The following is a 26,089-nucleotide window of genomic DNA, read 5'->3' as shown; positions in this document are numbered from 1 at the left end:
TATAATTTCTAAATAAATAAATTTAAATATTTTATATACAAATATTAAATTTAATATTATAAAAGATTGAATTATAAATAACTATATTTAAGTCTTGTTAATCTTATCAGGCTTATTCATGCGTATAAAATAAGACAGAATGAGTGTATACGTTGACTACTAATATATAGTGGCATGTAACTTATTCCATCAATTGTTTTACCATGGACTAGGGTTTATATTACATTGTAAAGCTCGGTTTAAAAATTATATGTCCACAATTAATAATTTTTGTGCCTATAAACAAATTGAAGACAATTGATATGGTAATTACAAACACATAATATGGTAACTACATACACATAAATTGTTAACTGCTAGTACAAAATATGTTAACTGCAAACACATAAGATGTTGGTTAGCATGTTATAGGTCGGCATTTAACATATTTTGTACATGCACTTAACAGTTTATGTGTCTATAGTTATCGTGTTATGTATTTGTAATTACCCTATGATGTGCCTAAAATTTATTTAACGGTACAAAAATTGTTAACTACAAGTACAAGATGTGTCAGCTACAAATACTGAATTTGAAAGTTATTTTTTCCTTATTTATGTTTTTTTTAATCAAAATTGCCTTATTCCATAATTGTGTTCTAAAGTCTAAACGTCTAAAGAATTTTTTTTTTTTTTTTTTTTTGAAAAATAGTCAAATACACCTCTAAATATTATACGAAAGTGCAATTAAGTCCTTAAACTTTAAAAATGTGCAATTAAGTACTTCAATTTCATAAAATCAATCAAACAAGTCCACTTAGTAAGTAACCAATAGGTTATCGATAACTATACCATCGTTAACCGCCATCACCAATTGTTGAGCGTTATCCTGAACAGTAAAAATAAATAAATAAATAAAAATAGACGCTGGTATCACCTTCTTCCTCAGTTAAAGAAGGCAACTGGTTGCCTTCTTCCTGGAGGCGGAGGCAACACTTGGTCTCATCCTCCTCCAGCGACCATGGTCTCCTTCAACTGAAAAGGAGGCGACATTGGTTGCCTTCTTCGACTTAGGAAGAAGGCGACCGGCGACCGGGTATTACCTGTAGATGACCGGCTATTGGATCTGAATGAATCAAAATAATAAGTTTATGCGTTTAGTTGAACTTTTTTAAAGTTTGGGAACCTAATTACACTTTTCTTATAATGTATAGGGGTTTGACCATTTTCCTTTTTTTTTTTTTTTTTTTTTTGCATCAGCTTCCAATTTGTGAAATAGTCAACGAATCAAGTTTTCTGTAGCTTAGCTAGTAAAGTTGTTTCTATGTAAGATTGTAAAGAATGGCTTATCATTCCATCAATCTTTGTTGTAAACGTTTGTTTTATGATTAGTGAATTAGTTATTTCCCCCAAAAAAATCCCTCCAATGAATGTCAAAGAATTCTTTCAAAAAATGAATGTCAAAGAATTTGGGTCGTCGTAAGTCACGTGAATAACTACAATTATGCTTTTCAAAAAAAAAAAAAGCCTTAATTAATGTCAAAGAATTCTTTCAAAAAAGGGATAAGGGTCAAATAGATCCTCAAATTATACCTCATTGTGCAATTAGACCCTTCAACTTCAAAAAGTTTCAATTAGGCCCCCAAACTTGTTATTTTGGAGCAAATAAACCCCTGAACTTATTTATGACCTGTAATAGCAGGTCAAATATATTTTCGGCGCACCTCCGACCACATTCCGGCGACCAAATCAAAAAATCAACAACCGGCGCCGATCACGTCACCGCCGCCGGTCACATCCGGCCGGAGAAGGCTGGTCGCATTCTCCGGCCGCGGAAATGGCGACCAGTTGGTCGCCGTCTCCAGTGGAGATGGCGACCAGTTGGTCGCCGTCTCCAGTGGAGATGGCGACCAGTTGGTCAGGAGATGTTGCAGATATCTTTACAAAGTCGTTGAAGACAAAAATCTTTACAAAATAAAAGAGCAAATTGTCATTTTAGTCCACTGACTATAGGGATCTTGTTAATTGCAGTCCACGACTTTCAAAACTGTTAATTTCATACCATAACTATTCAATTTTTATCAATTTTGGTCATTCCGGCCAAATTCGCCGGAAAGTCCTAAACCCTAAAATAATGAAGGGTATTTTAGTAATTTCACCTCTCTGGTCTTCTTCTCCGGTCAAATTTCGTTCTGCTCCTCCGGCGGCAGCTGTAAGCTTCTTCTTCGGAAGCTTCTTCGGCCGTAACCGATGCACTATCATCTATGCAAATATTTTGTTTCCATTGTTTCCACTATAGTGGGTAGTGAGTATATATTTCATTGTTTCCACTCTATACGCATTACCCACTCAAGCTTGTACAGTTTGGGCAATATTGTGTTTCCTTGCTTCCACTCTGTACTGAATCTATATTGTGTTTCTTTGCTTCCAAGTTTGGGCAGAAATGCACAATACCTATTTGATGCAGGTGACGCAGGGAAGGTGGGCAAAGCTTCTAAGCTTCTTCTTCGGAAGCAGCGGTCGCCGGAAAAAATGAAGAAAGCCCAGGAACCTCGCCGAAAAAAATGGAACCTCGCCGGAGAACAGTGGAACATCGCCGGAGAAGAAGGAAGAGGTGTGAAATTCCTAAAATACCCCTCATTATTTTAGGGTTTAGGACTTTCCGGCGAATTTGGCCAGCAATTTGGCCGGAGTGACCAAAATTGATAAAAATTGAATAGTTATGGTATGGAATTAACAGTTTTGAAAGTCGTGTATAGTCAGTAGACTAAAATGGCAATTTGCTCCAAAATAAAATTAACATTGAGTATTGCTCGAGTAAATGTCAAGTTGCAGATATCTTTACAAAGTCGTTGAAGACAAAAATCATTTCTCAAATTGAAGAGTACAATTGAAATGGTTAAATTTTCGACTTGGTTTAAGAGAGATAATGTTATAATAATAATAATATTATTATTATAACTAAGCCAAGTCAACAATTAGTGTGGTAGTGATGGGTGAGTGAGGTGATTGTTAGTGATCGAAGTGATGGGTGTATATGTGCGTGGTTAGAAATTCACAATTTTAATTTTTCTTTTACTATAAATAGCATGTACTACTAGACATTTTATATTATCATGAAAAAGTAATAAACATTGTAAAGTCTTCCTTACGTTTCAATTCTTCTTCTCTCAAATTATGTTTAGATATATTATCTACTATACTAATAAAAGTCAAAGAGAGTTAGGTCTAAAATTGGTAGAAAAAATGGCGGTCAAATTATTTAATCAAATGGATGGTTCAGATGAATTATTTAATCAAATAGATGGTTAAGATAATTCAGATTAATATTATTAATAGAGATTACCTAATTTAACCTTACTTTTATGATTATCCGTTAAGTTTTCCGTTAACTATTAACTTTTTACTTACCAATTAATTTCTATAAGAAAGGTCTTAGGTTCGAACCTCATCTCAATCAAATTTGACATAATTAAGTTTCTCACTCTATTTTACTCTTATTAAATTAAATAAACTAGTACCTACAACAAATATGATACATATGTATTTCTTTAATTTAGAATTATGTGTCTACAATACCTTTATTTGAAAAAATTATTCAGTATCAAAAAATTAAATTAAATAAGAGAAATAATTTCATTAGTTATATTGTCTTTATTTTCTCTCATGCAAAGATTCTTTACATTCAAATTTATCAATTGATATTCATTACATTGTCCATTATCTTATTTTTACAATATCTTGTAATTAAATATCAAAGTTATAGTACAAAATAATGTTATATATTTATTTACCAAGTATTTTATTAATATTATGAAAAAAAATTAAAATAATTTCAAGCTAATTATATTAACTATTTCGGAATTGGTTGACAAAGAGAATACTCAAATAATAACCCAACAAATTGAAGCGGAATCACTTTATTTTACTCTTATTGAATTAAATAAATTAGTAGTTACACCAAAAAATGATACATATGTATTTCTTTAATACTATGAAAAAAATAAAAAAGAATAGTTTGAAACCAATCATATTAACTACTTGGGGGATTTGTTGACAATGAAAGTACTCAAATAACTCATTACCCAGCAAATTGAAGCGAGAAACTACCTTTTAATATCTTTGGAATACATAATATTTTAAATTTTCAAATTTTTATTAATTTATTTAATCTTTTTTCTTAAACTGGGGATTTCTTTATCCACAATAACTCATTCAACAATAATGGTTAAACCAAATGAACCCCAAGCAGAACACCTAAAGGAAAGTCCATAGCTCCTATATCATAATCTCATTGCATGACGTTGTCATCTATGCTACCAACAATAACCGAATTGCAAATGACACACTACCAACAAAAAGAAAGAGAACAAATAGTAAAGATTAAGACAATTACAATGTTACTCAAAAGAGAATTAAGAACACTTAGAAAAATTCAAATTAAAAGTAGTATTTATTTAGACGATTATTTTTAGATCAAATATTTAGACTATCGATTTTACAAGGTTGCAAATATTTATTTTAGTAATAATTATAATGAATTTTCTATATTATCTTGAATTCATATACTTTGAGATAGATATTTAAATAAAAAAAATTCGACATTCAATTACCCATGTATAAACTTCTCTTATATAATTTTGCATTGATAAACTTTCAAATATTTATTTAAATATAAACATTGGGCATTAACCCATTCGCGCAATGCGCGTATAAAACTAGTATTTTGATATCTCTTACATTTTTTGACGTCCCAAGAAGCATTGGAAAATTTTGACATCGTATATATATTGCAAATTTAATGCAACAAGTGATTTTCTTATGACACATATATACATCAAAAAGTATGTCAAATACATTTGGAATGTTTTGACATCATGTACGAAGGTTTTTTGCTTTTTTTTTTTTTTTTGATTGAAGGTTTTAGACCATTAAATGAGATACTTGGAGAATTTAATGAGTAGTTTGGGAATTCTAAATTTACATACCAATTCAATCCAACATCTTATAGTAGTTGGTAAGCGAATTGCAAATATATTTATATGTCAAATTTAAATTAACCTCACAATAGTAAACTGTAAAAGTAATGAATATTTCAAATTTAGATCAATTTTGTTGGTTGGTTGGTGTCTGTGATGAGAAATTTGAAGGCTTGTTTCTCAATCATTCATTAAAAAGAAAATTATAAAATGACCCAATAGAAAACAAGTGACGAAAATCATGTTGAGAATCTAATTTAGAGTTAATTTCAGAAATGGTCTTTCGATTATTGACTTTTACTAAATTTTGTCATTGACTTTTAATTTGATCAAAGTTGGTTTCTTAACTATTGATTTTGTATCAATTTTGGTCCTTCTGTTAAATCTATAGGTGTTAAAATTGAAGGCAAAAATATAAAAACTAAACATTTGAGCCTTTTATCAATCCCAGCCTTTTCTTTTCCCATTCGTTTCTCCTCCATCATATTTCCTCTCCTTTGCTTTCTTCTCCATCTCCGTTTCTTATCAAATATTTCAATGCTAATTGGTCATTTCCATTTTCTCTGCTAATTGGTCAATATATTTAATTTCCATCTCCTTTAATTTGCTAAATGTTCAATATATTTCAATGCTGTCAATTATTGTTGATCTACATTCTAATTTACAATGTTACTGGAAATTAAAACTCATCCATTCCTTTGATTATCAAATTTTCAACCAGAAAAATAGCAAATTAGAACAGTAAAAAATTAACACAGAATAATGTATTAAAATTAACATATTATGGAGTATATATTACATTGTCGTAAACAAAACAAAAATATAGAAAAAAAAATTGATTACTTGAAACAATCTAACATAAAATGTAAAAAATAAATATATTGACTCGCATTCTTCCCTATATAATCTTGCGATAGAGGAGGGGAAACAAAGTGAAGAAGAAAGGTTAAAATATTTGATTTTATATTTTTGCCCTCAATTTTAACACCTATTTAACATAGATTTAACAGAATGACCAAAATTAATACAAAATCAATAGTTAAGGGACTAACTTTGATCAAATTAAAAATTGAGAACAAAAATTGATAAAAGTCAATAGTCGAAAGACCATTTCTGTAATTAGAGACTGACTCAACTTTTCTCCTCTCCACTTTTTTCACTTCTTAAGGAATCCAAAAAAAAAAATGTGTTTCCACTCAAACACAACATAAATTAAGATCATAAAAACAGTACACCTCAATGCTAATAAGATTAAATTTGACATTCTTGGTAAAAATTTAGATTCTGATAATTGTACTACGTAACTCTGAATAAAGAAAACGGTAAACATCCGCACAAGTAGTTCAGTCGGTTTCTACAGAGCTAGATTGTGGACAAGATGATGGCGAGCCAACAAAAGGGATAATTGGCATTATTCATCGCCGGCCGGCCGGCCTCCATTAATGAAAGTTGACGGCGGCCTGGTAAGTCATTCCAGCATTCCAATTTGATGGTGCAACATTGTAGGCTACAATAGTTTCATGTGTTGTGTAGGAAGTTAGCTTGAAAGAAAGGGTTTGGCCACCAAGGGCTGCAAATGCTTGGTAAGAAGCCCCCCAATTGTGGCTCATGCTTATCCACCCTGTCCTGCTTCCCTTCACCCACATTCCGGCGATGTCGCCGCCTCCGGCCACGTTCATCACGTACACTAACAGCCAGTACCCGTTCCCTTGGATGCTGAATTTCACACCTCCATGCCTGGCACATGGAACCCTACACCAACCAAACCCAACATTTTAGCATGCAACATATATACTTCATTAAGTAGTTGTGGAATAAAATAAAGGAGTTCCATTTTTTGTCTTAGATTTATAGGTGGCTATCTACTTTTAGTCTTTTTTTTTTATCGGAACATTCACATTTGGTCCTAGTATTATTGTGGCATGACCATTTTTAGCCATCGGTCAACAAAATGGTTGAAATGTCGTTAAATACAGAGGGATTTCGATCATTTTTATACAATGTGAGTTGTCCCCGTAATATTTTTAATTTTATTTTATTTTTTGAAAAAATCCATAATTAAAAACCAAAATGTCTTTTAAAGCTGTTTTGTCAATAGAGGACCAAAAATGGTCATGTCACAATAATACTATGACCAAATGTGGATGTTCTAATAATAAAGGATTAAAAGTGGATAGCCACCTATAAATCTAGGACCAAAAAAAAGAATTAACTCTACAATAAACTTATATAATTCACTAGTTTTAACCACTATAAATTACAAAGCACATTGTGCTCAGATGTCATATAGTGAATCTCCCTTGTAGGAGGTCATGAGATTGAGCTTAATTAGAAGTCATTACACTCTAATAGAGTCAGTTGTATTAAAAAAAAATCATTTTGGTCATGTAGTCTCTAGTTTTCAATTTCAACTAATTTAATTCGTTTAAAATTTTGTCAATTAAACATTTTAAAGATCAACTTGACAAAATTTAAAAAATGAAGAAATCACCATTTTAGTCCCTTGAAATTTTAATGGGTGAGATATTATTACCTTCTGAACATAACGGGGACAATGCCGGCCTTCCAGTCGGCGATTTTCATAAAGGCGGGTTTGGACATGTCGAAGTGAGTACGAGGTGGGTTGCACCAGCCGCCGTTGTTGCCGTCCTCCGACCAGTTGGGAGGGCAGAGGTTGGTTGCGGTCACGGTGGCGATAGGCGAGGCTTTGTAGCAGTACGGCGATTCAGCGCACCGTATTTGGAAGCACTGCCCGCAAGCATATCCGTTGTTGAATAGTACTGTGCTCAAAGCAGCCGTGTCTCCTCCGTACCCATTGCTGAACAAATTCCCATATCCACATGCACCCCCTGAAATCACAAAATCACAATAATCGTTATGCTAACTTGATTTATATAATCCTTTTAAAAATGGGCAATTCCAATTAATTAAGTTGGATACGCTGTATGTCGACTTGATAACCACAATGTTACAAGTTTAATTATGGTCTAATAAGAGCGACTTATTGACCTTCTTGGTTTAAGCTGTCAACTATGATCAATCTTGGTTTACCTCGGTTAGAGCATTCTCAATAGGCATGGATTTTAAAGAGTTTTTTACATAGGTGACTAGGGGAGAGAACATGAGAGAGAGAAAAGAAAAAGAAGGAGAAGAAAAAAAACTGCAAATGAAAGGGCGTGTGAATCCATCCGCCAGGTTGGGCGCTCCTGATGTGCATTATGCATACCAGGGAGCAGTTTCACTAATTTGGTAGCGTCCACATATCTGACAAGAACTAAATTGAGGATATTCTCAAGTCTTTCTGCAAAGAACTAAATTACTCTCTTCTCCTTCTCTCCCTCCCAAATAGGATTACATTTCCTCAAAAACCACCCCAAAGTCTCTATTGGGATACTCTCAGGTCACAAAGCGAAATTTATCCAATGCAAATCCTCGTATAGCAACTATAGGTTTCTCGCCTTACTAAAAAAAAGGGTCACCTATACTATTAATTTGTAATCTTGTTGAGTAGATTCGGTGTAATTCGGTGATAAATTATAAAATATTAAGATACACACCAGATGTAGCAGAGGCGCTTTCATCTCCATAAAACGTGGCATGAGCAAGCTTCCAAGTGCTAGGCCGGGACACCGGCGTTCGATAACTAGAATACGTTGCGACCACCACCGATTTATCTACAATGGCAGCCAACACCAGTACCATAAAGAAAGCAAAGCTTAGTCTCCGGCGGGAAGTAGGCATGGCTGGTCTTTAGGATTTTTCTAATATAATGCTCTACAATTTGGTATTTTGGTGCACTAAATTGACTTAGAATATGCAAGCTTTATATAGTTTGTGCCTGTAATAATAGGCTGACAAGACGTTGCCTTCGTGCCCTCACGAACATTTTGGGCTCTATCATATATTTTAGAATTTCATTTGAAAAGTTTTTTCCATCTAAAGACCATATGAATTAATGCTTATTGTTTATTTGAGGAAACGTGCTGGCAGGTATTACTTGTCGTGGTCCATATTTAATTCGCTTTCATGGAGTACATGTTTATAGAAAAGTTTGTATATTGAAGCTAAGTCAATGTAAGTTGATAGAATTAATTAGTAGAGGACGACATTCTTCAAAAACTTAAAATACTACTCTAATATATATATATATATATATATATATATATAGGGTTCCACTCTCGTGCGAACTCTCGCCCAGGTAGGAAATGAGAACGCTCCACAGCCGTCCACGTGTCCAGATCAACGAATCAGATGCAATTTTAAAAAAATGACGCGGTGGCATTTTCGTAAATAACTAGAACTTTGGTGCACCTAGTTTCACTTACAAGTGCACCTATTTTCGCACTTATTTTTACTTACAAGTGCAAGTAATTTACCTTATTAATATTCATGCACCTATTTTCGCAAATACTTTCACTTACAAATGCAAGTAATTTACCTTGTTAATATTCATGCACCTGGGTGCAACCTAGGTGCACCTAGTTATAACATAGGTTGCACCTAGTTATAACATTAGGTGCACCTAGTTACAACATTAGGTGAACTTAGTATTGATGCTCACTGTACAATTCACTTGCACCTGTAATACATTTTACAGGCACGTGTGCACCTATTTTCACTTACAGGTGCAAGTAATTTACGTTGTTAACATTTATGCACCTGGGTGCACCTATGTGCACCTAGTTATAACATTACGTGCACCTAGTTATAACGTTATGTGCAACTACATTCCGGACATGTGGCGCGCTGTGATTCGTCCGCAGTTCTCTCCTGGGCGGTCAGTACGCACCTGAACTATTAGGATCTGGTTTTCCTAATTTTTATGAGTTGCAAATTTGGTTCATTTTATGAAAGCCTACGCTAAAGAAAATGTATTAACTCAGATAGTCAAGAGCAAAAGCAAGAGGGATTGCCTCCCATAAGCATGGGTCAGCTTGAGAAACAACCGCCTTAGCAAGAGCTTGGGCGAGTTAGTTCCATGACAACACAACATGATCTCAACGAGCATAATAGAGCAACATTCGCTAGCGATTGACCCAACATATGATAAATCAAACTATCTACCCAAAAGGGCATGCATAACAGAGGTTCAAACAATCTAACTCAATACGCACATTCACTAACCACCTACGCTTAAATTCAACCACTAAAGTATATATTTTCATCCTTCAAAAATATATTAGTGACCAAAAATGAAAATACATAATTAAGTGGTTATTTTGATCTTACGAAGGGCTAATATGGACACTTTTGTGACTAACTAGGAACAAATGTGTATATAATTAGGGACTAAACTTACTACACTTATTGCACAAGTTAGAGACTAAAAATGCAACTTTGTCTTAATATTAAATTGATACAAATTGGAATATAATGGTACATATATTATACAAATTGACGACATAAGAATAATACTAAAATGCTTTAATTTGGGCATGACTCTTTTGATCAAACAAGCTCTCGTTTCTATATTTCCATAGCAACCAATATAAGAAAGCAAATCTACCCACACCCTTTTCATCCCTCTTTTTCTTTTTTTTTGCTTGTGTTAATTGCGTCGAACCAATATAAATCAAATGATAAACAAGAAAGATTAAGAACTTAAAATCAATTAGAAACTCATGAAATGCTTGAAAGAATATTTAATTAAAGAGAATATTTTATGAGAAAATATTTACATACATTAAAAGACTGAGTTAATATTGACTTTACTTTTTAATTAGGTGATGTGTTCTAGTTCACTGACATTGTATATATAACACTATGTATATCATATATTGAATGTTATATATCTAATTATAAATAACTAAATAGACAAACACTTAAATAAATAATAAATAAAAACATTTAGGCAATTTGAGTATTATAATAAAATAACTATTCCATTCAGGAATATCGAACACTATGCTCCCCATTGCTAGCAGTTTTAATCCCTAACTTTTTATTATTGCAATATGCACTCCTAACTCTTTAAAAAAATTGCAATTTTAATCACTGGAACAACAAAATTAATAAACTCTATTAAAATGTTTCTTCTTTAATTATAACCTTGTTTAGTCTCGATTTTTCATTTGTAAAACAAAAACATGATTTTAATAGGGTCATGTAGGAAAAATTAGAACGATGTGCCACAATTGATAAGGGAAAATTTAGCAAAAAATGTTGTCAAATCTCTATTTTATAGATGAAATACCAAAACTGACAATGTTATAAAAAAACATAGATAATTAAATTTTAAAATATCCATGCATCAAGTAAAATTTTACTCCATAATAGAGTTTAATAATTTTGTTCCTCTAGGGTTAAAACTGTAACTTTTTTGAAGAATTAGTGATGTATATTGCCATGGTAAAAATTAGGGACTAAAATCTCTGGCAATGAACAATTATTATTATGAGACTAAAATGGCATTTTTACCTAAAAAGTTAAACCAAATGATGGAATAAAAACTGTAAAATTAAAGGTCAAAATTTGCTTTGTTCTGACAACAATTGTTTAACTATCAAGAAAGCTCAAGATTTATCATATCCCAATCATGAATCCAAATAACTACAATAGAGTTAATTTCAGCGATGGTCCTCCGACTATTGTGATTTTTCTAAAATTGATCATCGTCTTTTAATTTGGACAAAATAGACACTTGACTATCAGATTTGTTCCACCATTGGTCCTTCCGTGAACCACCAGTTAAATAGGCATTAGCGAAGGGGTTAAAAGGGTCATTTACTCTCATTTTCTCTTATTGCAGACCGGCACAAAGCTTTTGTGGCGGGAAAAGAAACCTAGGTTTATACCTACTCCTTCCTATACTTGTTTAGGGAGAGAGGGAGGAGGCAATAGCGATGGCGGATGACAAAGAGAAAGGAGCAGCAATGCCTGAAGTGGACCTCGCTGCTTCGACGTCGACCTCATTGCTCAGCAGCCGCTTCGTCACGCCCTTCAACCACTCCAATGCCTCGACCTTCCGTCGCACCTCCTCCGTATCCTCCTCATGCTCTGAATTCTCCAACAGCCGGAGAAGGTCTGAGAGCTTATCAGATCCAGAAATTTTTGATTCGCATTCAGATCTTTGATTCTGATGGCGATAGCTGGGCTTCCGCTCCATGGTGGATTTGGAAACAACATCAGTATGCTTCTGTTGTGTAGCACCTCCGCCGCCGAAAACGTATGGCAGTGAGGATCATGCGACTGGATGAGGTTGACCATAGCTTTTGAGGGCTATAATCGCCGTTGGAGGCGGCAGCGAAGGCAGTGCGAAACTGTCAAGAACCACCGATTCGACGTCGTTTTGACATGACTACTGTAATTGCTGGAAGTTATAACGGAACGAAGAGGAAGAAGACAATTAGCCAAAATGACGATTTTACCCCTTATTTTGATGTCCAAATAACGATCTATGTGATCGGAGGACCAACATTGAAAGGATTTTGATAACCAAGGGTCTATTTTATCCAAATTAAAAGACGATGACCAATTTTGAAAAATCGCAATTCGGAGGACCATTGCGAGAATTCACTCAACTACAATATAAGTACAAACCACATACCTAATGACCTTTGAAGTCTAGTAACACAAAGTGACTTTCTCAGATAGAAGGTCATGGGTTCGAGCTTTCATGGGGCAGGAAAAAAAAAAGTACACACCAAACATTTTATATTTATAAATTTGAGCTACGAGATTTTTCCATCTCTTTAGTTATGATTGAAGAATATACATGATATAGCTACACATTCACATACAAACCATATAACAGTCTCTAACATCTCAGACACCAGTTATTTGTCATCTCATATATTGATCCAAATACATAATCTGGTCTATCATGCGAGCAACTCGGGCTTCTGCTATCTATTTTCCCGATATCTGCACAAGAACCACATCATGTATCGCACGTTAATGCGTAAGAAATACATTCATTGATCATATTATTCATATATATCTTATCAACAACTGTAAAACCTACGCAAGCATAAGTATATGTAAAACCTACGCAAGCATAAGTATATCAAACACCAGGCTTCCGAATAAATGCATGTGCCCCAAATTAGCTAACAACTAACTTTGATGTTCATTTGTTAAGTCAATGAACATGTAGTACAACTAGAATATGAAGTTGATTGGTGATGAGCACAGATGATAATGTTAATTGCCACATTAGGAGGATACAAAATATAAAGTAAGCCGGTTATAACCCCAGCCAAGATGACTAAGAATACAAACTTGTAATCACAAGGTCATGAATTCAAATCCCATCCCCTTGGTTTGAGCCAGTCAGCTATGGGCAACTTAGGTCAGTTTACCTCCTTGTAGTCCTTTGCCGGCTAGGGTCACAAGGTGGGCTTTATCTAATGCACGCCCCTCAGGTAGTTGTTGCGGGTTTCTCTCGTCACCCAAAAAAAGAATATAATGCAAGCCTAGGATTATAAATTTTACATGACACAATCTATCAGATAAGGACAAACCTTGTCACACTATTTTGTGTTTGTTAATACTTGAAAATGATCACCATTCAGAGACGAATGGGGTAGGGAGGATAAGTACCTTTCTCATGCGCTACTTCCTTCAGGCAATGTAATCAAACGCGTGCTTGAATCATATACCATGTCTGTCCCACAACTGAGGAGAATAGACCGAGGGTCAAAATATTAAGAACTCTTTTCTTGTTCTAACAAAATGCATGGCCTTAAGATTACAGCACAGGATTTAAAACTTACTTTGTGCATTTCACAGTGTTGCTGGAACCACCGCTAGATACTGACAATATGGTACCAAAAAATGAAGTGTTTTCCGTACCACAGTTAGGACAGGGACCCTGAAAGTATAGCTTCAACTTGTTAGCGAGAACTAGATGAAAAAATAGGGTGTGTATGGTTGGTGGGTTTAGGCATAAGGTATGGGTATCAAAGTGATTGTTATTGTTTGGTTGATAAGTTTTTAGAATACTACTATGGGTTTGGAATACCGCATTAATTTGAAAACCCATACCCTAATAAAATAAGGTCAACCTCATTTCCCTTCCACCTTTCTTCCCCAACTATTAATAATCATTCCCATTCCACCCTACTACCAAACATGCAAAATACTTTCACCAAAACCCATTACCCTTACCAAGTATTTGATACCCATACCGATTCTGATTCCCATGTGCGAACCAAACACACCCTAAGTTACTGTTTTCGTATACAATTTAAGCTCTACTGTTAAGATGTCCTTTTGTTTTCTTATCTTCTTCCTAATTGGTTTGGCAAGGGTGTCAGATGAGATACACATGTATTCACTCCCTTCAGGAAACATCAAGTAAGGCCCACCCCAGTAATGTCATGACAAAATCTTACCTTTAAAATCAGGAAATCTTTGACAATGAATCCCGTGATTGAAAAAGATAGCCACAGAATGAAAGGCAAAGCCGCAAACCACGTGAAGATGAAACTGAATGGCTCTGGAAGCTGCAAAAAAAAAAAAAAAATAGAATGAGGAAGGAATACGCAAGATAGTAAAATGCATCAGTTATTAAGGAATATACAAGATAGTAAAATGCGCTTTGGAATGAGGAAATAGTAGACAAAAGCACAATGTGACTAAGGGGTTCGATAGCTATAACACTAGAAGTTTTAATCTGATAATAATATATAGTTCACAATGCGCCCGTGCTTATTACATGCACTTGAAAGATGCTAGGAATATAACACCACTGTAAAGATTGAGAAAATAACCAAACGTAACACAACTAGTAGCATTGAAATATATACCTCCAAAAGGTAAGTGATTTCGAATCCAGTCAAGTCATCAAGGAAGAAAAACCTAGCATGGCATAGGAAAAAATAATGTTCAAATGATGCGTATTATTATTAGTAGAACAGAAATCCAGCAGAGACCGACTAAGAAAAGGTAGTTTAAAAAAAGACTCACAATCCCAGCGCTACAACAGCAGCAGGAACATTAAGTAAGAACATCTTCAGATAGTCAACCGAGAGGTCACTGTAAACCTGCAGAAAGTCATATCAGTCAATTAAAAGAATTTGTTACCAACTCAAGTTAGAACTGGAAAATAAGTTCTTGAATCAACACTACAGAATTTGCACATAGCCTACAGAAGAATAACTTACAGACCTTCCTACTGCGAAGACTGCAACGTGGACCTTCAACCACAATATCACTACCATCCATCTAGAAGGAATATAAAAGATGAGAAGTTATAACAGTATAATAGGAATAAAAACCTAACTTGCAGTACTAGATTAAATTCTAATTTCGCATTACATCAGCACCTTTCATTAAACAATTAAATAAAAAACAAAACAAAGACTGGAATGCTCAACGTGTACTGGTTTGGTGAGATGGCTCTTTCTCATTCAAATTTTCTTTTCTAGACTATCTAATGTCAAATTTCTCAGCGTTTTTGGGTTTGAAGTTATTTTCTAGGATTTTATAATCAGAATCTGACTTCTCCCGGTACCTTAAGTTTCATCTTTAGTTTGTCAAACTCTTCATCCGACATAATCGGTGTCCCTGCAACATATGCCATAGAAGCTTCCAAAAATCTCTGTTCATCAGCACCTGAAATTTGGACAAATTGAAGTTATAAATCAGCATTAGATGATCTGTATGTAACGATATTGAAGGCAAAACATTTTCCTGAATAGAAAATTCTTACGTACTTAGCATGACAACACTGCTCCCTTCCCACATTAACTCTTCCTTGAGGTTATCAAACTCTTCATTTGACATGATAGCCTTTCCTTCATAATAGAATGCCTATAGCATTGAGGCGATAATAAAAGTCAAACAATTATGCCAAAGTGAAATGAAAAAATATATGTTAAAGAGAAATAAAGACTTTGCTTGTACATACTTGTAATGCTTGAAGAAAATCTTGTTCCATCTCACCCAGAGACTTCTTCTCTTTCCTGTCTATGTTGCAATAGGGTAAGATCTTACTGTCTTCTTCAACTTCATCTTCCTGGACCTGACCTGAAACGAAAGCCAACCTTACTGATTGCATTTGTAAACACTAGTGGTGCAGTCAAAATGGCGAACAATTTCTCAAAGTACATTCGGGCCCTAACTAACATCCTTCTCAGTGATTGGTTTTCGGTCACTTCTTAGACATAATCTTCCTGAACTAGAACTAGAGCACAAAAGTGTGGAGTTTGGTAAAGCTTGCTAATCCATTTACTGAGATTATAACTTAATAATCTACATTCTATGTCTTGATAAGATAATGGATTACAAACTGTACAACATTTGCTAGCTCATTTAATCCATAAAGCAACTTGGAGTTGATTATGGATTATTCGCAATCCATAACATAAATCATAATTGTAATACCCGCATCCTTTACAAAACAACACCAAAGCTACATCATACTTGAAGCCTATTAGTTGTGAAATACTCACTTTGTGGACATCACTAATCCCTAAACCCGAAAACCATAAAAACAACTAAAACTGGGAAAAAATATATAATCCCACTAGCCATTTCTTAAGTTCAAATCACATATGGTGTAAATGGAATATGGAAAATGGAAGAACAGAGTATTAGGACTTTGAATTTGAAGCACACTAGAATTTCTTCTCCCATGAGAATATATCACCCCTGGTGAGGACTCTTTGTATCCTTAGAAATACATATCTTCCTAAACTTTAAATACAAGGCAAAAACTTGTGTGAGACCGTCTCACTGTGAGACGGGTCGGGTCAAAATGCAAATGTAATACTTATACCCACAAATAATCATACTTATATGTTCAAATGTAATACTAATCAGAATAAAATTTTTGTTATTTATAACGGTAAATGTAATACTTTTGAGGGAAAATACAATACTTTACATTTAGATTTAAAAGTATTACGTTTTGGTCTCACACAAGTGTGACCCTAAATACAATGGATTGATCAATAATAAGACCATTCCCAGAATCATTGTTCTCATATAGTTTCAGTAGACCAAACGAAAATATCATCTACCTGAAAATCTGCAACTTGGTAATTCTAAAGTTTTGAACTTTACCGGTTCATGTTTCCCCACATGATCAGCTTCATATTACAAAACAAAATTACCCCACTTCTTTCCATACAAACGAGAACAATAATTGAATTATTTATGCAAAGAATAGCACCAAGGAGATTACTGAATGCAAATTAATTCCAGCAAAGTCGAAATGCTTATTCATTGATGTCAAATATTGTTCTTATACTCCTTAACATTATGATCGATTAGGGAGTTCTATTTAAATCAATGTTACTGTAAAAACCAAAAAAAATAATTAAAAAAAGAGTATTGGTCTTATAGCAAAAGCTGCTACCTGGCTGATCGGTAGTAGCCTTAGGGCATAGAACCAAAAACCTCCGCCGAACGGCGATCTTCCTTCCAGCAAAATCAATGAACGGGAGCCTAGACGCAGAAGGCAAAGAAGCGGAAGGCGCAGAAATGAATGGTCTTTTAAACGACGCATGAAGAAACCGGGGAGTGGTTAGAGAGTAGACAAGTTTAGTGGCCATTTGCGGCGGCGATAGCGGTGGCGGTGGTGGGAGAGAAATGGTGGCGGAAATCTAGGAAAAGAAGGCATTTTGAGAATGGGAATGGAAATTTGATGAACTTTTGTGGAGGTGGCAATGGAGATAAGGTTGATGGTGAATGTGTGGAGGGAGTTCGAAGATGAGTTCTGTCGTGATTTCAATGAAATCTTCGATTACGTACTTTACTAAGACTTGAGAGGAATAATAAAAATAGGAAAATACAAATGTATCTCTACTTTTAGGATAATGCAGTTTAAGGTAACATTTGTTGTTACAATGTAGTATCTGTTCAATTAAAAAAAAATGTAGTACCTATTCATATATAAGTCAATTTTAACTTATTTAATCACTACTAATTATTTGACTTGGTTAAACAACCCATATTTACTTTTTTTTTTTGTTTTTAACCAAAGCAAAAACTCATATTAATTATCGAAGACAACCGAAATACAAGTAGGTGGGGTGGAATTCCAAACCCCGAGAACAGAAGAAGAACCGGTCGCCCGTGCCAATTCATGAGTTACCGATTCGCTAATCTCTTGACATGGCGAACCGAAATGATGCCAATGTCCCTAGCAATGATACGACATTGCTTAATAATGATGCCAACATAAGAAAAATCAAGTTTAGCAGAATTAAAATTATTACAAAAATTCAGACAATCAGTTTCCACAATGACGATCTCTGTACCACGATCCTTGAGCCACGTTAACGCTTCCTTAACTGCAATGGATTCAACTAGATTGGGATCTCTATCACAAAACAATCTTCCACTTAGCGTTGCCACAAACTGTCCTTGATGATTTCGAAGAACGGCGTCATAACGCATCGAAGACTCACGCAGTGACACATCTATATTGCACTTAACACAGCCCTCCGGAGGTAGATGCCAAACTGCAGGTGAAGCAACCGAATGAACCTGAGACATATTTTCAGAAGGGGAATAAGCAAGTTTCCAGTCATGGAGAAAACTTTCAACGGCTCTTCTAAGATCCTCTAAACTCCACACCTATTCCAAAGCCTATCATTTCGAGCAGACTAGATAACCCATAATCGAGCAGCCATTTCCACAGCCTTGAATGTGTCTACATTTTGTATGAACCTCTCAATCACATTTAACATGGATCCTCTTAGAAAATCATGCAGACCAAACCATAGAGAAAAAACCATGGTGCATTCACAAAATAAGTGAAGAGCAGACTCTGGTGCTGCATTGCAAAGACAACAACCGCCCTCAGCTTCAACTCCACGTGCACACAACGTCTCTCGAACCGGGAGGATATTTCTGATGCATCTCCATAGGAAATTTCGAATGTTAGGAGGGATTTTGAGCTTCCATAAATGTTTCCAATTAGTAAAAAACAGTCCAGGCTCTTGCAAGGTCACTCCACGAAGCTGGCGTTTATATCCCAGATTAACTGTATATTGACCATTTAGATCATCCTTCCAATACCATGCATCAGGAAAATGATTAGCAATAGATGTTCTCAATATTCTTTCCACGTCATGTTCGTCGAAAATATCACGAAGCAAGTGAATATCCCATTTTCTATAGTCATCCATGAGGTTACAGACACGTGCTTCTCTAAGTTGCTCAATGCATGCAGTCTGAATAAATGGATTGGCTTTATCAGCTAACAAAGGGCATCCCCACACAGAAGAGTCCTTGCCATCACCAATTCTACGTGCAATACCTTCGCGGAGAACACCCTGACCAGCAAGGATACTACGCCAGATGTAACTAGGATTATTTCCAAGAGTTGCATCAAGAAAATTCACCTTGGGAAAATACCGAGCCTTTAAAAGCCTACTGACAAGAGTATTAGGATTTACCAATAAGCGCCACCCTTGTTTCGCAAGTAAAGCTATGTTGAATTGTCGAAGACGCTTAAAACCCATCTCGCCACAACTCTTCGGGACTGCCAGACGTGACCAAGAGAGCCAGTGGATACCCTTGTGTATGAATCTTTTAAGATTATTTCTTATATAAAAATGATTGTATACTAGCTGTTATATTGGAAAGGCAATCGGGCAACTCTTTTATCTTGGAAAACCAATCGGCTAACTAAGCATTAAAACATTTAATCACCTTGGGCATATCAACCATTTCCATATTTAATTAACCTGACATTTAATATTTTGGTCCTGTCTTTGTAGAAGCCAATAGACTTGTAAGGCAGATTTTGGGCGGGATTTGGAGCCAAAAATTTTGACAAAAAACATCTAGCTTTTTTATATACTAGTATTGGACCCGTGCGATGTACGGACTAAATATTAGAAATATTGTTATTGTGTTATAATGAGATAAGTATTATTATAATTACTTTAAGTTCTTTATGATAGACCTAATTTAAATATAATAAGTAGATATATGAATTTTAAATTAAATTAAAAACCAAAACTTATTATTATTAATTAATAAAAAGTAAATTGAATTTACCCATTATTAAAAATTTCATGATAAACAACATTAGTACCTAAAGTACTAACGGTGGTATTTGAGTCACGACATATTAATATTTTCAACCCAATTGGATTGGTAACCTTATAAACATCAACGTACAATTGACACTAATATGCTACTCGTGCGATGCACAGGATTAATATTACTATTAAGTAAAAAATATACAATTTAATATAAACCTAAATTTAGTTCATGTATTACAAATACATTAAAATATATTCGATATAAATATTACAAAAAGCATAAACATTAAAATTAAAATTTACAAATTATAGTTACAAACTGCTAAAAACTTCTTTGTAGACAACATTAGTTCGGGACTCTTACCGTTGCTAACTCTAAATAGAATCACATACTATTGACCATGTATAAAAATGAATTTTCTTTGAAAAAATTTGAGATTTCTCGACTCCGTTGTAATGGCTTCAATTTATTGTATAGAAATTTAATTAGTAGACAATGACTAAATTCTCTACAAAAGTAAAAACAATATGTCAATTAATTTATTATATTAAGGTAAAAAACATTAAACTCAAAAAAATTATTCAAAAAATACTTAGTAGTTGAATAATGTAATATAAAATTTATTATAATTATAATAATAACAATAATAATAATGTAGAGTTTTGTCCCAATTTTTGTGAGCAGGCCAATATCCAGCTACAGCCCAAGTATAGATAACCCACAACCCGTTTGAACCCACACAATTTCCACCATTTCATTCCGTCTCCAATTATCTCTTCCCCAGTTCCCCTCCGACTTCTTCCTCTCCATCTGCTGCGACGGAAAGAACATCAAAGATACTAAATCAGAATAGACACAATCTATAGCATGCAGTTAGATATGGAGTATCTAAACAATAATCAGAAAAGAGAAAAGAGAGAAAAGATGGATCTGCACAAGTCCTAAGATAGGTAGAGTTTTGTCAATGATCTATTATACTCTAAATATAACTCTAATTCCTACTTTTTACATATTTTCATTTACTGAAATTCATTTTCTCTGCTGTGTAGTTTAGAGGAGTCAAGAGAACCCTATATTTTTTAAATTCTAGAAAAATCAAAACTGAGATTGCAATTTCTTTCACTATGATTGCAATTGCTGTGTAGTTTAGAGGAGTCAAGAGAACCCTATATTTTCATTTACTGAAATTCAATTTCTTTCAATACACACACTAATCTAGTTTCACAATGCACTTTAGCCAAGTCTACTTTACTTTCTTGAAACTATGGGTTGAAGAGAATTCATCTAGCAAGCACCGCCCATCTCCCGGTTTGGTCACTGCCAGAGTGGGTTGTCCTTCATCACTTAAAAAACCCTATAATGCAGTAATAGTTATATTATTTTAATAGTTCTTTAGACAATGAAATACATCCTATATTTACCTCAAGAAAATCAGAAAATCAGCATCACCAGCACTTAGTTGCAAGGGAAATGTTGTGACCAACTGTTGGTCAATATTAATCCCTAGCACTGGAAATGCCTTACGAAGGTTCACGAACTGCTCTTTCCTTGCTTGGGGACTGAATAGCATAATCACTTGCTTGGGGACTGATTGGGAACTGAATAGCATAATCACTCCAACCAAATCTTTGATCTGCAGTCCCAGGCAGTTTGCTTGACTGACTAATAGCTTTACTGATAGTTTGATTCAATCTTCAAGTGTGTTTGCTTAGACTTGAAATTCCATATTTCATTATGGTATCCTAATTCCTAAGTATGTAGATTTTAGCAATATGGAGAATACATTTTCATGAAATTTTGTTTTTTTTTTAAGATCTACAAATTTCAATGTGATTAACTAACTCTTGTCCACTATTATTGTTCAGCCTTTTAAGTTTCAAAGGACTCATCCTCCCAGATACCATCCTGGGCAGTATAGCTACTGTAAGTGATTGTAACTCCCCAATGTTTGCTTACATTTTGTGATTTTAGCCACATGATATATGCTTGTTTTAATCTGTAGGGTATCTACCAATCATAAATGTAATAGAATTTCATTCCTGCTATGACTTAGAGAACTAAGGGTAACCTATGTACATGTTAAATAGACAACATGTCAATTTTAGCATAGGTCCTTTCACTGTGTGAACTTGTGACCTAGCCTATGAAAGGATAGCCTTTGCTTGGTCTTCATGTCAGTTTGAGCATGTTTTCTTCTTGAGATCCACTGATTTGTAAGGTCATCAACCTTAGAAGATCCATTCCTGAAAAAAAAATTCTTCTTGAGATTCTTGCCAGCATACATGAGTCCTAACTTTGTCCCACTCTAACTGACGTGTAAGGTCCTCTACTTTAGACCCATTCCTGCAAAAAAACTCAAACAAAATCTACCCGACAATGGATTCTAAATATATCTGAGTTAAGTTGTAATTTTGGTTTAGTCACTTACCACTCAAACAAAATATTTTCACATTCACTGATACATTCACATTCACATTCACTGATAACATCATCCATTTCACATTCACTGAAAACATTTTTAATGGCATCTTGCAGGGTGAATATAACAGCATTCCCACATTCTGTAGGTATGTGCTCTTTGCACTTAAATTATATCTTATATATTCATCTATCATGCCTTTCCAGTTTTATGTTTGTGGTTAGCTTTAATGGAAGTTTGAGAATTAGTGTGTTTTTTACTGGTTTCATTTTTTAAAAGCTATCACAATGACATTTGATTAAGAGAAGTACCACAACTTTTTCTTAAACTTAAAGCTATCACAATAACATTTGATTAGAAGAAGTACCACAACTTTTTCTTAAACTGCACAGTTAAAGAAACAAAACCTGGTAAATGTTACTTTGTTAGACAGTCTTGATGACCTTAAAATACAAACTACATAGTCCATGTTATATGAACATTGGACTTAACATAAAGAAAAAAATCAGGAACATATTCATATTTTCAGTAGTTCATGTAATATGAACAATGGACTTAACTCAAAGAAAAAAACTGATACAAACAATGGACCTTTACTGGATAGTCTTTTTTTTTGTGGAAGATAAAGATAACCTTCAACATATCAGCTGGTACATACTACTCTGTTACATAGCTTGATTCCTGCAAAAAAAAAATACAAAAAGAATATAAAAAATTCACACATATATGATATAATATAACCCTAAAAACATACTTCAGGGACAGTGAACAGAAGGGAGAGCACTTAAAAACAGCTTGTACAAACTACTCTGTTACATAGCTTGATTCCTGCAAAAAAAAAAAAAATACAATAAGAATAGAAAGCAAATCATTTAATCCTGTAAGATGTCTCCCTTCTGTTCTACAAATCTGGACATGAACTTTTAATGTATTTGGGTACAATATCTTTTGATATATGACAGTGCCCTGTTAATATGAAAAGTTACCATTTGAAATATAGATTTACGTTCTTATCTCTTGTAGAATGAAAACTAATCTAAATTTCTACAATTTTGCAGATTAATGATAAAAAAAAAAAAGAAGCTTACCTGTTCGTGGAAGACTACCTCTTTGCTCTTAATTTCAGAAGAGCCTTTCCGTGGAAGGAACCTCTTTGCTCTTGAAGGTATAAATTATTGGCGAGGTTTAGCCATCTGTAGTATTGAATGGCTAAAACACCCCAATCTTTTTTCACCAACATATTACTTCGTCAAAACCCTAGCCCCAACCCCACAATCCTGAATCGCAGTCTAAGCATTTTAGGAACTAATGCGGGTAGCCAAGGGTCTGTCTCATTGAATTCGGATCATGTTAGTGATAGTAAGCAGCATCGTTTTAGTGAGATATCAAAAGATGTTTTGAGAATAATACGTACACGGCCGAGATGGGAGCAGACTTTGTTATCCGAGTTCCCGAGTGTGAACTTTGCTGATCCTAATTTGTACTGTGAGGTTCTGAAGCGACAAAAGAATGTGATGGTGGCACTTCGGTTTTATCGTTGGGTTAGTTCTCAGAATGGGTTCTTGCCTGACCCGGTTTCCTCTGATGTGGTTTTTAATGGGCTTGTGAAAGCCAAGGCTGGAAGCCTGGCAAAAAGTTTTCTTGAGAGCACAAAGTATGCTCCAGAGCCTAGTAGTTTGGAGGGGTATATTGAGTGTCTTTGTGATAATGGGTTGATTGAGGAAGCCCTAATGGTTTTTGATGAATTGAAGGGAGTTGGTCACTGTCCATCACTGAATGCTTGGAATTCAGCCCTATCTGGTTCGGTAAAAGTCGGAAAAACTGATGCTGTTTGGAAACTGTATGAGGATATGATGGGTTGTGGAGTTGCAGGCGACGTGGATACAATTGGGTATTTAATCTACGCATTTTGTTTGGATAGGAATTATTCAAAAGGTTATGAGCTTCTGCAGCAATTGTTGGAAGGTGGGCATGTCCCTAGTAATATTGTGTTTAACAGATTGATTTATGAGTCTTGCAAGAACAATGAGTTCTTTAGAATGACAGCTCTTCTCTTTGCCATGATTGCCAAAAATTGTTCTCCAGATATATACACTTATCAAGAAGTTATTCATGGTGTGCGGGATTGCAAGAACAGAGACAAGCTTGAAGTTTTTCGAATTTTTGAATATATAAAGGACAAGGGATATGCTCCAGATAGGGTTATGTATTCTACGGTAGTTCACAGTCTTGCCAAGAGCAATATGTTGGGCAAAGCTCAAAAGTTATGGTCCGAGATGATAAAGAAGAGATTTGTTCCAGACGAGTATGCTTATAATGCGCTGATACACGGGTATTTTAAAACAGGTAATCTGAAGGAGGCAGAAAGGCTGCATAAGGAAATGCTTGAAAAAGGATTTGTTGATTCCACAGTAACCTTCAACATCTTGATTGGCGGGTATTGTGCAAATGGAATGTTTAAGAGAGCATACAGATTGTTTGAACATATGGGAAGAAAAGGTGTTGTTCGTGATGCTATTACTTACAATTCCCTAATTCAGGGCTTTTGTGAGGGTGGAAATGCTTCTTATGGTCTAAAAATATTTTATGATCTTCTAGGGCATGGATTGCAGGCATCAACTACCTTGTACAAGGCATTAATTGAGAGGCTTTGTGAGGAAGGGCGTGTTGAGGAAGCAAAATGTTTTTTGAAGGATATGGTGGATCAAGGTCTGGAACCTGCAATATGTAATCACAATTCTATCATAGTTGGCTTGACAAAACAAGGAAAATTTTCCAAGGGGATAGAATGGCTGGGCACCATGATAAAGAGTAGGCTCAGACCACAAGGAAGGACTTTAGAGAGACTAATTTATTCCCTGTCTAGAGCAGATAAGTGGGATGATGCTTTACTCATTTTAACTTACATGCATAAATTGGGGTTGCAGCCATCGGGTACCTTGTACAGTGTTTTAGTTAAGAAACTTTTTGAGGAAGGGCGTGTTGAGGAAGCAAAGCTGTTTTTAAAGGATATGGTGGCTTGACAAAGCAAGGAAATTTTTCCAAGGGGAGGGGTTGGCTACCACGAAAAAGGGTAGGCTCAAACCACAGGGTAGGACTTTGAGAGACTTAGCGATTCGTTCATCATCATCTGTTTCAAAATGGGCGCAGCCAAACCAAAATCGATTTTCCGCCACTCAAAAACCCTACCCCTATCTACTAAGGAAAAGCCAAAAAACCTATTCACATCTGTCTACCCAATCTTCATTTTAGCTACATTTCCGGACAATACATTCTGCCCACTCCCTTTTCAACACTTGCCATCGATAGCCATCCAATATCCTGCATTTCCCAGCAGTAAGTGATCCTTTTTCTCACTCTTTTGGTTTTATTTTGTTTTTTTTTTCTGCAAAAATGTGGGTTGTGCGTTTCTTGGCGTTTTGATGCTTGCACATTTGGTATTCGCATTTCGATTGTGCACCTGTGACTGGCTTGAGTTCTTGTCAAATGTGCAGTTTTGTTCTTTTTTGTTCCGTTTCTTGGTGTGTTACTTGGGTTATCTGGAGAATACTGAGCTATTTGAGTTCTGATGAAATGGCAGTTTCATCATGGCTACCATCTTTCAATGACGGCAATTTGAGGATCCCAACACAGTTCTTTTTGTTCTGATATCTTGTGTTATGGAATAATTTGTAACTCTTAGAAATAACATAGTAAAGATGAAAGTTGTGGATATTTGTTTATTTCTTTGACTTAGTGTTGGCTTTTAAAGTAATAATCAAGCCATC

The 26,089-nt window shown here is 34.8% G+C and overlaps 3 protein-coding genes across 3 annotated transcripts; 1 reads left to right on the top strand and 2 right to left on the bottom strand.

The window, feature by feature from the left end:
• Nucleotides 1-6,391: 6,391 nt before the first annotated feature.
• LOC116026901 (expansin-A18-like) lies at nucleotides 6,392-8,698 on the bottom strand. Its single transcript, XM_031268328.1, has 3 exons — nucleotides 8,515-8,698; nucleotides 7,491-7,806; nucleotides 6,392-6,709 (listed from the first exon to the last, which is right to left on the bottom strand). The coding sequence occupies exons 1-3, from the start codon at nucleotides 8,696-8,698 to the stop codon at nucleotides 6,397-6,399; spliced, it is 813 nt and encodes a 270-aa protein (XP_031124188.1). The 3' UTR covers nucleotides 6,392-6,396.
• A 3,895-nt stretch (nucleotides 8,699-12,593) lies between these two features.
• Nucleotides 12,594-17,590, bottom strand: LOC116027629 (PGR5-like protein 1A, chloroplastic). Its single transcript, XM_031269334.1, has 11 exons — nucleotides 17,262-17,590; nucleotides 15,810-15,928; nucleotides 15,616-15,712; nucleotides 15,414-15,514; nucleotides 15,068-15,124; nucleotides 14,867-14,943; nucleotides 14,707-14,758; nucleotides 14,293-14,403; nucleotides 13,672-13,769; nucleotides 13,499-13,573; nucleotides 12,594-12,820 (listed from the first exon to the last, which is right to left on the bottom strand). The coding sequence occupies exons 1-10, from the start codon at nucleotides 17,455-17,457 to the stop codon at nucleotides 13,504-13,506; spliced, it is 978 nt and encodes a 325-aa protein (XP_031125194.1). The 5' UTR covers nucleotides 17,458-17,590; the 3' UTR covers nucleotides 12,594-12,820; nucleotides 13,499-13,503.
• Nucleotides 17,591-20,637: 3,047 nt separating this feature from the next.
• Nucleotides 20,638-26,034, top strand: LOC116027767 (pentatricopeptide repeat-containing protein At5g18950-like). The gene is made up of 5 exons (XM_031269513.1): nucleotides 20,638-20,853; nucleotides 21,769-21,826; nucleotides 22,439-22,470; nucleotides 23,381-25,658; nucleotides 25,817-26,034. The coding sequence occupies exon 4, from the start codon at nucleotides 23,528-23,530 to the stop codon at nucleotides 25,343-25,345; it is 1,818 nt and encodes a 605-aa protein (XP_031125373.1). The 5' UTR covers nucleotides 20,638-20,853; nucleotides 21,769-21,826; nucleotides 22,439-22,470; nucleotides 23,381-23,527; the 3' UTR covers nucleotides 25,346-25,658; nucleotides 25,817-26,034.
• Nucleotides 26,035-26,089: the final 55 nt, after the last annotated feature.

The sequence above is a fragment of the Ipomoea triloba genome, chromosome 8 (genome assembly GCF_003576645.1).
Source record: "Ipomoea triloba cultivar NCNSP0323 chromosome 8, ASM357664v1".
In the NCBI taxonomy this organism is placed as follows: Eukaryota; Viridiplantae; Streptophyta; class Magnoliopsida; order Solanales; family Convolvulaceae; genus Ipomoea; species Ipomoea triloba.
This window is presented reverse-complemented; position numbering and strand designations above follow the sequence as displayed.

Coding starts and splice junctions, on each gene's coding strand:
- LOC116026901 (XM_031268328.1), bottom strand. CDS start 8,698: ATGCCTACTTCCCGCCGGAGACTAAGCTTTGCTTTCTTTATGGTACTG. Junction 7,807..8,514: donor AAGCGCCTCTGCTACATCTG/GTGTGTATCTTA, acceptor TTGTGATTTCAG/GGGGTGCATGTGGATATGGG. Junction 6,710..7,490: donor GTCCCCGTTATGTTCAGAAG/GTAATAATATCT, acceptor TGGTTGGTGTAG/GGTTCCATGTGCCAGGCATG.
- LOC116027629 (XM_031269334.1), bottom strand. CDS start 17,457: ATGGCCACTAAACTTGTCTACTCTCTAACCACTCCCCGGTTTCTTCAT. Junction 14,759..14,866: donor GCTGTTGTAGCGCTGGGATT/GTGAGTCTTTTT, acceptor ATGCCATGCTAG/GTTTTTCTTCCTTGATGACT. Junction 13,770..14,292: donor AAGATTTCCTGATTTTAAAG/GTAAGATTTTGT, acceptor CTATACTTTCAG/GGTCCCTGTCCTAACTGTGG.
- LOC116027767 (XM_031269513.1), top strand. CDS start 23,528: ATGGCTAAAACACCCCAATCTTTTTTCACCAACATATTACTTCGTCAA.